At 32.5% G+C, this 14,852-nt stretch overlaps 1 protein-coding gene across 1 annotated transcript in view; it reads left to right on the top strand.

Moving 5' to 3' along the window:
• LOC126735679 (uncharacterized) overlaps positions 1 to 14,628 on the top strand; it is a gene marked incomplete at its 5' end in the record, with an annotated part of 345,800 nt that extends 331,172 nt beyond the window's left edge. Inside the window, one exon of the mRNA XM_050439744.1 lies at positions 10,353 to 14,628. Coding sequence (XP_050295701.1) covers positions 10,353 to 10,787 — 435 coding nt within the window. The remainder of the gene's footprint in view (positions 1 to 10,352) is intronic.
• Between the last annotated feature and the right edge of the window lie 224 nt (positions 14,629 to 14,852).

Here is a 14,852-nt window from a genome sequence, read left to right as displayed (position 1 = left end):
GACCCTTGCCAATTGGCTGCGAAATCGTAATTAGAATCAATTATAATGCCGAGATTCTTACATTCTCCTACGATCGGGATTTAACCCTATGTAGTAGTTTTTTGTGTTAATGTAAGAATTTTCGAGCCATCAAGTTATGCAGAGGATTACAAAATTTAGAATATTTTTTTTATATTGCAAATCTTAAAATTAACCTTTCTTTAATTATGTCACAGAAGGCGCCATCGGCAACATTTTAATTTTTTCCGAAACTTTTTAGACTTTGCATAATTTAATATTAAAAATATGCATTATGCTAACAGTTTTGTTTAAAAAAGGTATATTTCAAAAATATCGCTACATTTTACCCTTTTCGAGATATTTACTTTTAAAGTTTTTAATGCGCTCAAGATAAAATTTTATTTTCCACTTTAAGTTAAAATATTTTTTAAGTAGGTTGTGAATTATGATAATGTCATCGTCACTATGAGGGTTTATGTTCTTGTCTTTTACTTTGATGAGTGGCTATAAAAATTCAAATTCATGCATTTAGTAACAACGTTATCCATACCCTTTTATTTCATTAGTTTTGTTAGTTATTGATATTTATTCTTAGTTATTGGGTTAGTGTTAGTAGTAGTTACAGTATTTATTGTTTATTTATCAGTTTACTTTAAAATAGCTAAACATTAACTTTTTTTAAATTCGGAAACGCGAGATATGATTTGCCGATATGCCCAAGAAAATTACAGCGGTTTAGTGCTTGTGAACGTAAAGCGCAATTGTATCCAAATAGAAGACAGCCAGATTTTAAACTTTTTAAAAACATTTACCAGAGATTTGCGGAAACGGGTTCATTCTGCCCAAAGAGGAATATTGGACGTCCAAATAGACGTAATGTGACGATAAAGGATAAATAAGTTTAAATCCAAGTTACTGAAGATCCAGAAATAAGGCTTTAAGGCTATAATGGCTTTCGTGAGTCTGTGAGCACAAATGATGCTATCTTTAGCTTTCTAGAGCACCTGTACAACCGACTGAATGTTGGTGAAGTTGCAGCAGCGGTATTCTGTGACTTGTCCAAGGCATTTGACTGCGTGAGTCGCAGAGTGCTGCTGATGAAACTGGAGTTCTATGGTTTCAGAGGAACTGCCCTTGAGTGGTTTCATTCCTACTTATCAAATCGTGTCCAGGCTGTCAAATTTAATAGTGGTATCTCTAAGGAACTTAATATAAATGTGGGAGTTCCGCAAGGATCAGTACTTGGTCCTTTACTTTTTCTCATTTATGTGACCGATCTGCCACAACTGCAGGTAACTGGCAAATTTACATTGTTTGCCGATGATACCACCATCCTCTGGCACGACTCTGATGTTTCTCAAATGGAGGCCAATATACGTGCAGATTTGTTAAAAATAAAAGACTGGTGTGATGCAAATTTTTTGACATTTAATGTTTCCAAAACAAATATCCTTAATTTTAAATGTAATACAAATGATATATGTTTGGATAATGAAGCCATCACCATGCCACCGTTCAGTAAGTTTTTGAGTCTTTCCATAGACAAGTTCCTTAAATTTGAAGACCATATTGTGAATGTATGTAGAAAAGTCTCATCAGGCTGCTACGCCCTAAGGGTTATTGCCACCAGTCTTAATTTCTCCATCGCCAGATCTGCATACTTCACGATTATCGAGTCGCACCTTCGATATGGAATTTGCTTTTGGGGTTCATGTTCAAATTCACTTTTTAGTTCAGTGTTTGTACTCCAGAAAAGGGCCATTAGATATCTATGTGGGGCCAAGCCTCGTGACTCATGTCGCCCGCTTTTTGTAAGTCATAATATTTTAACCCTGTGTTGTATCTTTATTTTGGAAACAGTTTGCTTAGTTTTTAGAAAATATAAACAGGAACTCCACTTAGGAAGCCGCTTTAATACGCGACAAAATTATTTGTTGAGGCTACCCATTCCTCATTTTGAACTTGTCCGTAGCTCTATCATATATGGAGGTAGAAAGCTGTTTAATAAACTTCCACTAGAAATAAGACAACTTAAGACTGAAAAAAGCCTACGTACAAGGACGAAAATATTTCTTGCTAGTAAAGCGTACTATAGTTTAAGTGAATCATTAAAAAGATTAGCATTTAAGTATTATTCAAAGTTTTATATAATTTTATTTTATTTTAAATTAGTTTCTCGTTTTTATTCATTTAATGTACAGTCTATTGGCTTTGTCTACAACTTCTATGTTTATATTGACAATAAAGCATTTTTGAGTTTGAGTTTGAGTAAGTGTAAGACGTATGACTATAAGAACTGGAATTAGCAATGCGTCATTATTAAGAATTTTTGATCGCGAGCATCTTTATCCATATCATTTCACGCTTGTACAAAATCTTTTGGATGCAGATCTTCCAGCAAGACTAGATTTCGATCCAGGCTCAACAAAATCAAGTTCCCTTATTTATAAACAAAATTATGTTTACGGATGAAGCGACTTTTACCAGACGAGGAATTTTTAATCTTAGAAACAAGCATTATATTATATCACATATTGCAAATCGGAACCTTATTACTGAAATACACTTTTAACATTAATTTAAAATTATTCATTGGTGTGGTGTAATAGAGGATTATATTTAAACTTTTTACGAACAAAGCTTACTGATTATAATATATTAAATATGCGCCGAGATATGGTTTTTATCCAATATGGCGCTCCTGTGCCTTTTCGAGAGAGAATATCTTAACGCTAATTTTAACTAGATACGATGTGGAAGTCAAAGACTTTGGCCCACCAAAAGTTCAGACTTAGGGACTTACAGAGATTCTTCCTTTGCTAACCATTCAATGTTGTACCAGTGTAAAAAGTGTATTAAACTGAATATTTTTGCAAAAGTTAGAGATCACTAGGATAAAGACGAGCACACAGTAACCCATTAGATTTTTGTATATAGGGATACATAATAGGGATACATAACATCAATCGTTTATGAAAATGCAATAAACTCGAGAGAGCAATTAATGGTAAAATTTCAAACTGCTGCTGAGTCACTTCAAAATGAGCAATTGTTTTTAAATTCAGCAATCTCTCAGCAAAAGAATTTTAAAATGTATTGAGATAAAGGCAGGTCATGTCGAACATTTATTTACTAGCAAATATTGATAATTTTTATTTTCAACTTATCTTTTGATTTTTATCTATCATTCATTCGAAGTGTAATACCGCGGTTCGATACCGCCATCCATGGCTCACTGCTCTCCTCGCTCTCGATAGGTTTTGTGTTGTTGTAAACGCTATGTTTAATTTGTTAATTTATGAGTTAAATAAAAAATGTAAAAAAGCAGCTCTAGGCTTATTAATGACGCCCACGGAGGCCGAAGCATAAGCAGTAAACAGTAATAAAGCAATTTAAATATATATGCCTTTTTTAAGCAAAATTATTTGCACAATGCATATTTTAAATACAAAAATTAAATTATGCCAAGTTTAAAAAAGATTTTAAAAAAATCAAAATTTTGCTATTACATAAATTAAACAAGGGTAACTAAAGGATAACTAAAAAAAAACTATATTCCAAATTTTGTTAAAAACGAAGAATAAATGATAAATTTATGGCTAAAATTCAAAAAAAATTACATTAAGTTTATCACCCTGTATCTTGGTTGTCATTGACTTTTAAACTAGAAAAATTTAACTTTATTTTTTAAGGAATCTACTGTTAAACTATTTCCATTATTTATGGGACACGATCGATCAATCAACTAAGTTTATTGGTAATAATACATGCCTAGATCATATTTTTACGAGTCAAATCCTAACTAACTAAAAACTTATATAAGTACAATACTTAAATACATAAGATTTAAGATTGTATTATGCAATTTAAAATGTCACCATCACTAAAATGTCATTAAAATGGTAAAAACACAAACTAAAATTAAAGAATAACTAGTCTTAATAAAATACTAAAATACCAGTCCAAACATTTAAATATTAAGGGTATTTCTTTTCTATTTTCTTTTATAGTAAACATTACTTAATACATTTTAAATATATTATTGTGTCTTTATTGTATTGATTATCTTCATACTAGAGACAATTTTTTTATAGCATATCAAATGACAGAATTTTGAAAATTACGCACAGCTTTAGCTTCTGTAGTTCTTGCAATTAAGTTATCACTATGTTGCTTAGACTCTAGAAAAATGTTGATAAAATAATTATTTCTATTGTATTGTATGAAAATGGCATTTTTTTTCGTTTCCCCGATATTTAAGATAATGTAACTTAAAAATCGTAATAAAAAATAATTGCATAAAAAACTAAGGACTTATGCCATAAATGTGTGTTTTTTAAATGTAAAGCGTTTTTTAATAAGGCTACTCATGAAAAACAAATGAATAATTTCTGAAATCACTGGAAAATAAAATCTTTAATTACGTAACAGTTACTTAAGACCTAACGTTGTAACTTTTACAAATAACCTTAATCTCAAACAGAAATACCTCATTTATCTTAAGATTTTAAATAGAATAATTAAACAAACTAAAACTTATTATTATAAAAGCTAGATTTTGATCCAACATGAACAATACTAAAAAAATCTATAAAATCATCAAAGATGCTGAAATGACATAAAATATAATAAATGAAAATAACGTTACAATAATAAGACAAACTGAAACTAGTAACAAATAATTTGCAAATACAGAAAAACAATGGCTGCTGAGATTCCCGACAGCGCATTTTGAAATAATGAGTTATAGATAACTATAAGCTACCAAATTCTATGTCACTCACACAAAACGAACTGATGAATAACATTAAAAGCTTAAGAAATAATTATGCCTCTGGTAAAGATGAATTCTTTTTTTAGGTTATTAAAAATATACATTTTGTTATATTAAAACCCTTTACTCATATAATAAATCTTATCTTTATCGTAGGAATAGTACCTATGCCTTTTTAATGCGTTTATTTATGTGACTTTGTTTTTTCCTCTTATTGACTTATTCATCAACCGACTTAAAAAATAATCATATCAAATTACTGAAAAAAAATGTATTTCAAAAGTAGTTGTTGCCAATAACATGATATATAAAAAATAAAGAAAATACGGGTGTGGGCATTTTAAGTACGGGAAATCAAAATACGCAATAAAATCCATTTAAAATAAGAAAGTTAGTAACTGAATACGGAGTGTTGGTGAATTGAAAAATTACCATCAGTATTCTAGTCCAATAAACGACTTAAGCACCGTGTTCATTAAAATTAATTATTGTGTAGAAGAATAATTAAATATTTCTTGTTAGTGTTAAGAAAAGATTGTTAAGATTTCGAGAGCAAATTATTTCACTTTGTATTATATCTCAATACTAATAAACTTTGTGCTATTTATACATTTTTTAAATTTGTTGTATTCGTTTATCTAATAATTTGCCTTTATTTTATTTTTTCTATTTTAATTTAAATAAAGTAAATCAAAAAAATTTTATGTCGCCACATTTAGATTTTCAGCTTGCTAATCACAGGCCCACGATGAAACGGACGAGCTAATTTTTTTTATTTGTTTCAGTGACGTTCGTGCAAGGTCTAAAGTAAATATTTTTGATGAAAATATAATGCACCACTGTTTACTTAACTTTTTAACCTTTTTTGTTTTTTAGTTAATTCAAATTTTCATCATAATGGCAAATTATTCAAATGCAGAAATGACCGTTTATGGTCTTGCAAACGGAAATTCATTGCAAGCATCTATAATATACATTATAGGATGTATGCTAAAATGTACCCTCAACGAATGGCACCTCATCATACGTTATTTGCAGGCCTTCATCAAAGCATGATTGTGGTCGCCAACGCGATATTAGAACACCGGAATTGAAAGAAGCAGTACTTAATTTAATTGATAAACAACTTGAAAAATCGGTCTGCAGCTACATGTCAATCATATGACGGTATGGACTATTTTAAAGGATCATTCATTATATCGATATCACATACAACGAGTCCAGGGTCTATTACCACGAGATTTTCCTAAGCGTCTTGAATTTTCTCGTTGGATGTTAGAAGTTATTGAGCAAAACCCTCAGTTTTTAAAGCAGATTCTGTTTACCGACGAAGCTAATTTTTCCAGAGAGGCAATCATTAACTACCATAATAACCACATTTGGGCAGATGAAAATCACAATGCCATAGTTCATAGTTCATACAATGCCAAGCTCATCACCAACAACAATTTTCTTTAAATGTGTGGATTGGAATCATTGGAGATTACCTTATTGGCCCACATTTTCTGCCACAGAGATTGAATGGGAAAACATACACTCGTTTTCTCCAAGACATACTTCCAGAGGCAGTACCCCTAGATGTTAGAAGATTAATGTGGTTTATGAACGATGGGGCTATTAGCACGTCGTTATTTAGACGAAACATATCCAAATTGTTGGATAGGCCGAGGCGGTCCTCAGTTTTGGCCACCTCGGTCACCAGATATGAATCCACTAGATTTTGCCACATGAGGTCATTTAAAAACTTTGGTGTACAGGATTTGGGTACTGGATATTGATGACTTTTATCGAATCGAATAATTCAAAATTCTTCCGGAATTTTTTATCGGATTCATCGACAAATGCGGCGACGTATAGACTATGGGAGAGGGTGGTCATTTTCAACTTTTTTTTATAATTATTTAATTTTTTTTTCTTTCATTTGGTTCAAAATAAAAATTAGAATCCCATATAAACATTAATAATAAACACGTAATACATTTAGGTAGATGAAAGTCAAGAGATTAAATTTGCTCAGAAATAAATGACGATTACAAAAACAAACAAAAAAGTGGCGTACCATATTTTTTATCAAAAATATTTAGTTTAAACCTTACACGAACGTCATTGGTACAAATAAAAAAAATTAGTGAACCTCAGAAAATGCCTATTGATGCATAGAAAATGCATACCGAATTTTATTAAAATATCTACAGGGGTTTTACAGGTATTATAAAAAAAAACATATATTTTTCTTCAATCTTTACCACCCGGTATCTCAAAAGTTATGACTTTTAGGACATACGTTTATATACCAGTGTGAAGTTAGCAGCCAATTTTTGGCAGCCAAAAGTTTCAGCAGCCAATTTGATTTTGCGTGAAGTTAGCAGCTATTTTTTGGCAGCCAAAATTTTATGTAAAAACCTACTGCCTGAGGTAAAATACAATGTCTTTTTATCTTTTACGGATTTGCGGTATTTTAACCCCAACCACTTCGCACCCGTTTGGCGGGTATATTATGCATAAATGCATTTTAATTAATAACTCATCTACTAAATTATCAGGAATAGATCGAGTTGTACAATAATATTAAGCACACATACTCCGTAATTAATAACAAATTTTCATATCCCATCCATTACCCCTTACCGCCCGTCAGAGGGGTGGTTCACCCTTATGAATTTATAAATATCTTTTTCTATCAGAAAGAAATCGGGTTGCAAAATAAGATTTAAAAAAAAAACATATTTATAAATTCATAAGGGTGAACCACCCCTCTGACTGGCGGTAAGGGATAATGGATGGTATATGAAAATTTGTTATTAATTAGGGAGTATGTGTGCCTAATACTATTGTACAGCTCGATCTATTTCTAATAATTTAGTAGATGCGTTGTTAATTAAAATGCATTTATGCATAAGATACCCGCCAAACTGGTGCGAAGTGGTTGGGGTTAAAATACCGCAAATCCGTAAAGATAAAGACATTGTATTTTACCTCAAGTAGTAGGGTTGTACATAAAATTTTGGCTGCCAAAAAATAGCTGCTAACTTCACGCAAAATCAAATTGGCTGCTAACTTCACACCGGTCGTTTATATAAAGTTTTTTCTTGAAATTTACCCAAGAATCAGCCCCTGAATTTTTTCGCATCTATTTATTTACACCCTGTACAGGGTCCTGCAACAGTGCGTCAGTCTTTCATAAAGCCTAAAAAAATTAGGTTAATATTTTCTAACCTCTTAAAAATTTTTGGGTCCTGATAGCGCATATCTGGAAAATATTTTGAAGTATACAGGATACTTCAAAAAAGTAGGGCGATATAAGCAGCATTTTTTTTAAATGGAATGCCGTTCTTTTTATTTTATTCTTAAGACCGCCTTAGGCTACCTAGTATATGAGCTAAATATGGCTGTTTTGTCATGCGCAGTTTGACTGCAATAATTTTTTTTATAAAAAAATCTAAAAATCATTTAATTTCATCTTGATACTAGACATGTTAATTCAATGTCAATATTGGACTTAATTGGGATTCTAGAAGAATGGAGAATTACTTTGACTTAAATTGTTTCCTTCTGTCATATACAGAGTGTCCGTAGTTAGCAATCATATTTTACGAATTTCAAAGCTCCATTTCTCGCTTTTTTTTAACACTTTTTTGGAACACCCTGTATATTTTTTATCTATTTAATGAAGATTTAATACATGAACATTTTTTATTATGTAAACATATTAGCTATCTTTAGTCGTTTTTAAATATTCAGGATAATTATCCGTATATAATAAAATGTTTAAATAAGAACCAGGAAATCTGCATTCTTAACAAAATAGGTATTTTACCTTTTTTGTTGCCAAGCAAAATATTTCACCTGTTTTTCTAAATAAATTTTTGACATTTTGGTGAGAATATCATTTTTGTATGTTATATTATCAGCTTAAGTATTCAGTTATTTGAATTATCATAACTTTGTTTGTAAAAGAAATTTGGAGTTTTGTTTCAGAAATCTAATCTGAACGAAAATTGCATACTTATAATATGCATTTTAACAAAGACGAACTTGTTGACATGATATTTGTGTTGGGGGAATCTGAAAAGAATTGCCTCTTAGCCTCTCGAATGTATGGGACGCGCTATCCTAAAAGAAGATGTCCAGATGAAAAATCTTTTAGAAGGTTACTAGCAAGATTTGTGGAGACAGGGAGTGTTTGTTACCCCAAGCAAGATAGAATGAGGCAAGTTACTAATCAGGAGCAAGAGTTAGATGTGTTATTAACGGTAACCGAAGATCCTCACCTAAGTCAGTCAAATATCGGCGCAGCAGTTGGAATAAGTGAAAGATCAGTGCAACGAATTTTAAAAAGAAATCATTTTCATCCATACCACATCCATGAACATCAAGCACTTTTTGATAGGGATATACAAAACCGACTTGAATTTTGTACTTGGAGCAGAAATAAATTACAAAACGACCCCACGTTTTTTAATAATGTTCTATTTACGGATGAGGCAACATTTCATAAAAATGGATCAGTAAATAGACATAACTTTCATTATTATTCATCCGAAAACCCCGATTTTATGCGGCAGATCGACTACCAGCATAGGTGGTCATTAAATGTGTGGGGTGAAATTATTGGAAACACCATTATCAGTCCCTATTTTTTTAAGGATCATCTCAATGGAGAAATGTACCTTCAATTTTTACAAAATGAACTGTCTAGATTACTTGCAAATGTTCCATTAATTACTAGAAACCGAATGTAGTTTCAACAGGACGGAGCTCCTCCACATTTTTCTCGAAATGTCACTGAATATTTAAATGTAACCTGAAGAAAAATGGATTGGAAGGAATGGACCTATTAATTGGCCAGCCAGATCACCTGACCTAACAAAATTAGATTTTTTTTTATGGGGTTTTGAAAAAGAAATTGTTTATAGTAGAAATCCACCTACAACGGCAGTACATATCGAGCACAGAATACGGGATGCGTTTGCTCAAGTAACTCCACAAATGCTACATGAAGTAGAAAGAAGTTTTCAGGAACGTATTAATTTATGTTTTGAACAAAACGGAGGACATATTGAACACTTAATGTAATAATAATAAAATGATAAATATTTTTAATATGCTTGTTTAATTATTATCGTGAATATTTAAAAACGACTAAAGATAGCTAATATGTTTACATAATAAAAAATGCTCATGTATTAAATCTTCATTAAATGATGTAATGATTTTTATATTTTTTTTATAAAAAAAAATATTGCAGTCAAACTGCGCAAGACAAAGCAGCCATATTTAGCGCATATACTAGGTAGCCTAAGGCGGTCTTAAGAATAAAATAAGAAGAATGGCATTCCATTTAAAAGAAATGCTGCTTATATCGCCCTATTTTTTTGAAGCACCCTGTATACTTCAAAATATTTTCCAGATATGCGCTATCATGTCCTAACATTTTTTTTAAGGTTAGAAATTTTTAACCTTATTTTTTTTAGGCTTTATGGAAGACCGACGCACTGTTGCAGGACCCAGTATAAATAGCACTGTTTCATACTCATCTGTTAAAAATACTAAATGTTTTTATTTTTTTTATTTTTAGGTTGGCCCCGCTGGTTCCCAGTTCGGCCTCCTGGCCTGCCTCATCGTAGAAGTACTAAACGCATGGCCGATGCTGAAACATCCCAATCAAGCTCTGTGCAAGTTACTCTCCATCACACTCGTCTTGTTCCTCATCGGTCTTCTCCCGTGGGTGGATAACTACGCCCATCTGTTCGGATTTGTCTTCGGTTTTCTCCTAAGCTATGCCCTGTTACCTTTCGTCTCATTTGGGCCGTATGACCGCCAGAAAAAAGTGTTCTTAATATGGGTTTGTCTGTTGACGACCATGATTCTTTTCATAGTTCTAATGCTCCTATTTTATATCATACCGGTGTACGATTGTAAGATCTGCTCGTACTTCAATTGTCTGCCGTTAACGAGGGACTTTTGCGCAAATCAGAATATCAATTTTAAAAGAGAGGAGCCAGTCGTATGACAGGAGGCATTTGTTTTAAATGTGGACGTCGGGACCGTGTCGGGACAGACTATAAACGTGTCGCAAAAAGTGATAAAAAATTGCAGTTCGGTGGTGAAAAGGCTCGTGCTTTTTAAAAGGGATCATTTCCGAAGACAGAGTTCTCTCTTTAATAGTAAAATAAATGTTAATACAAATATCAGCTTAAAGAGAGATTGGATGGACTGCAGGTTACGTGAAGGTTTGATAGGTACTGAGCTAAATGAAATGCTAGGTATACTTACATAAATTCTCAAGAGCACAAATACGTTTTATATGGATTTATTTTGTTTTCAAAATAATTATCTAATACTAGTCCTTTCTAGCTACGCATACATTTTATTTTAGTTGTTTTAAATGTACTCTGTGTCCCATTTTGGTTGTAATTGCAAGAGATCTCCCTTGCTATTAAATGTAGAACCTTACGGGTTTCACGAACCTGCGTCCAAACATTTAACGCCTCCAACAAAAGTAAGCTACCTTTTGCGTGAAATACAGGGTAAAAATTACTATAATTAGATATTATGCCTAGAGTTCAATGTCATAGTGGAAAAAGAAGTGAAGGTCATTTTTCCGGAGATAAGACCCAAATTTGGTTTTTAAATCAAAAATCAGGCATTTTTTTGTTGGTCACAAAATATTGTCCATTTTTCTAAATTGAGACGACTTCATAACCTCATTTTCACGAAACTTTGTTCCATATCATCATCTTCTGAATGAGACAAATGGTCATGTTCATCGTTCAATCAACATCATGGAATCCTTGTCTTCATCGTTTTCAGGAAAATATTGACTGTAGATGGCACTAAACCCCTCATCAACAATCATTGTTTATTATTTTGTAATACCAACAGTAACGATTTAATTAATGTAATAAAGAAAAAGACGATCAGCCGGCATGATAACAATAATAACATTTGCAAACTCAGTTTTTCAGCAGTTATCGTTTAGTAATCCAAAACAACGTACGCAATTAACTACAATAATATTTTGAGTAGAAACAACACTTGATGTCGTTGAATATGGTTAGACACTAGTCAACATGGAGAAAAGGATACAACTAACGAGAAACTGATGAACAATTGTTTACCTTTTCGAATAGTTTTCGCAAAAACTTGTTTTCGTCCATAAACCCCCTTATTGTAGACCAGGTCACAAAAGTTGATTGTGACCAAAAAATACATATTCCATTTAACAGTCGCACTGGGACCCTAACAGTGTACCCGTTCTTGTGCCTCGCCGACAACTATATGCCCTTACACATTTATCAAGCGTATCGACGCCGGCTTTTGTGGAGTTATAATACAGAATAATTTCTGGCTTGTCATTTTTCACTTGCATATTATGATGTTGTGTAAAAAGAACAGTGACGACCTTCTTCTTTTTGGGTACATAACTTACAAGTGTTTCACGGTCCCGAAAAGCAAAGCGAATAGTGCCGGGAGTTGCATCCTTCAACGATCGTGGTCTTAGTTCTGGTGGAACATCTTTTCAGTTACTCATTATTGTTCCCACGACTGTAAGATCCTTTTCCAACAAAGCATTTGCTGTTGGCACTGACGTAAATTTTCTGTCCATTGTAATATTGCGACCACTATTCTGCAATTTTGCTAATTCTACAAGACGTTTTACGACTTCTGGACCACTATTGTAATCTTTGGGCTGATTGATTACTTTTCCAGCATATGGTTCTGCAGCAAAACAATAGTAGTTTTCTGAGTCACAGAGCACATCCATAGCTTCAATCCCATATTTACCAGGTTTCGTAGGAATATACAGGGTGTCCGGAAAGTCAACGATAATACTGAAGGGGCTGATGGAGCAACTCATAAGCACCCAGAAAAACATAAAATGACCTTAGTAAAAAATCGATAGTTTTCGAGATATTGGCACTTTAGTGGAAGTCACCAAAATCCTACTCTTGGATCAGATTTTCGATTGTCACCCCTTATAAAAAGATATTTTTTAAAATCTCTTTTTAGCTATGCAACACTGAATAGCCATTTTACTGATCAAAGACAAACATTAAACTAAACGGCCAAAAAATTTAATAAGAAATCTATTCTAAAATAAAGTATTACTTATTTTTATTTTTTAAACTTTGATTTGACCGCTCATACTGGACCGAAAAATTGTACGGCAACCCGGCTAATACCTTAAAAAGTTTGCTCATTTAATTTAATTTTAAAATTACCCAATATGTTTTTAAAAAAGCTTTACTGTTATTGTGATAGAGTGAAAGATAAACCTAATCTACCTTATGAAAAAAATAAAACAAATTTATAATGTTATGTTCAAAAAATATTTTTATTTAACTTAAAAAAAAATTAAAAATAAAATAATATGTTCGAACTGTCTACTACCAACGTGAATGCAGGCGTGGCATCTTTTAATAAATGACCTATTGATCCATCTTGCATTCCTGGCAGCGTTAAGATCTTGGGCTGCATCATTTATTCGCTGCCGTAATTCAGCAATATTATTTATTCATCTTGCATAAACCTTTTCTTTTATGCAACCCCAGTAAAAAAAATCGAGGGGGTTTAGGTCTGGAGACCTGGGAGGCCATAAAATTGGACCAAGTCGGCCGATCCATTTGTTGGGGTATGTTTGGTTTAAATACCGATGAACTTTATGGGCATAATGTGCCGGGCAACCATCATTTTGGAACCACATTATTCGGCGACTGGCCAAAGGAACATCTTCTAAAAGAATTGGTAGATTGTTTCGACAAAAATCTAAATAAGCCTGCCAGTTCAAATTTTCGAGTAATTCGAATGGGCCAATTACACGTCCGTTCAAATTACCGGTCCACAAGTTTACTTTAAATCGGTACTGTGACCTTTCTTCTCGAATAGAGTGGGGATTTTCCAATGCATAAGTGTGCAAATTGTGCATGTTCATAAAGCCATCCTTTTTGAATGTACTCTCATCCGACCACAGTATATTATTTAAAAAATTCGGATCTTCTTGATTTTTTTGCAACATTGTGCGGCAAAATTGTAGGCGTGGTTCGTAGTCTCGAGGCAGTAGGCTTTGCACTCGTTGAACATGATAAGGGTGATAATAAAATCGCCTAGTGATGTCGTTTACTACCGATTTCGGTATCCCTGTTCTTCTTTCGATTGCTCGTGCCGAAGTAGTCGGATCATTTTCAATTTCTTCTAAAACTTGATCAACATAATCAATACGAGGTCTTCCCTCTTGAACAGGAGCATGAGGCATTCTGTCTTCGGAATATGAGCGGTGAACATTAATAAATACACGATAGTCAGGATATCGGGCCAATTTAGATATCTTTCTTGATAAAGATTATATGCTGCTAGAGCATTTCCTCTGCATTCACCATAAATGAGATGCATGTTTGCATATTCTTGGGCGGTATACAGCAAGGGCATAATAAATGATTAACCAATAAAACAAACAGCTCAAAGAACACAGTCCATAGGAAAATGAACTAAAAAACAAATCCAAAGCAAAAGGTAACAGAAACGTTAGGATACAAGCAAAAAAGTAGTTAGTTCACGGAACTGTAAACAAACTAAATTGCAAAAATGTTTGTTGTTTATTGCTATGGTGATAAGAATTACCTTCGCTCTTGATTTTTTTAATTTTTAAGTTAAATAAAAACATTTTAAACATAACTTAAAAATTTGTTTAATTTTTTTACAATGATATCATAAGGTGAATTAGGGTTATTTTTTACTATTACACAATAATAGTAAACTGTTAAAAAAACATTTAGGTAATTTTAAAAAGTAGATTAAATGAGCAAAGTTTTTAAGGTATTAGCCAGGTTGCCGTACAATTTTTTTGGTCCAGTATGAGCGGTCAAATTCAAAGTTAAAAAAATAAAAATAAGTAATACTTTATTTTAGAATAGATTTCTTATTAAATTTTTTGGCCGTTTAGTTTGATGTTTTTCTTTGATCAGTAAAATGGCTATTCAGTGTTGCATAGCTAAATAGGGATTCTAAAAATTATCTATTTTTAAGGCGTGACAATCGAAAATCTGATCCAAGAGTAGGATTTTGGTGACTTCCACTA

The sequence above is a fragment of the Anthonomus grandis genome, chromosome 4 (genome assembly GCF_022605725.1).
Source record: "Anthonomus grandis grandis chromosome 4, icAntGran1.3, whole genome shotgun sequence".
Taxonomy (NCBI): domain Eukaryota; kingdom Metazoa; phylum Arthropoda; class Insecta; order Coleoptera; family Curculionidae; genus Anthonomus; species Anthonomus grandis.
Note: the sequence above shows the minus strand (reverse complement) of the source record. Positions and strands in the feature narration are given on the sequence as shown.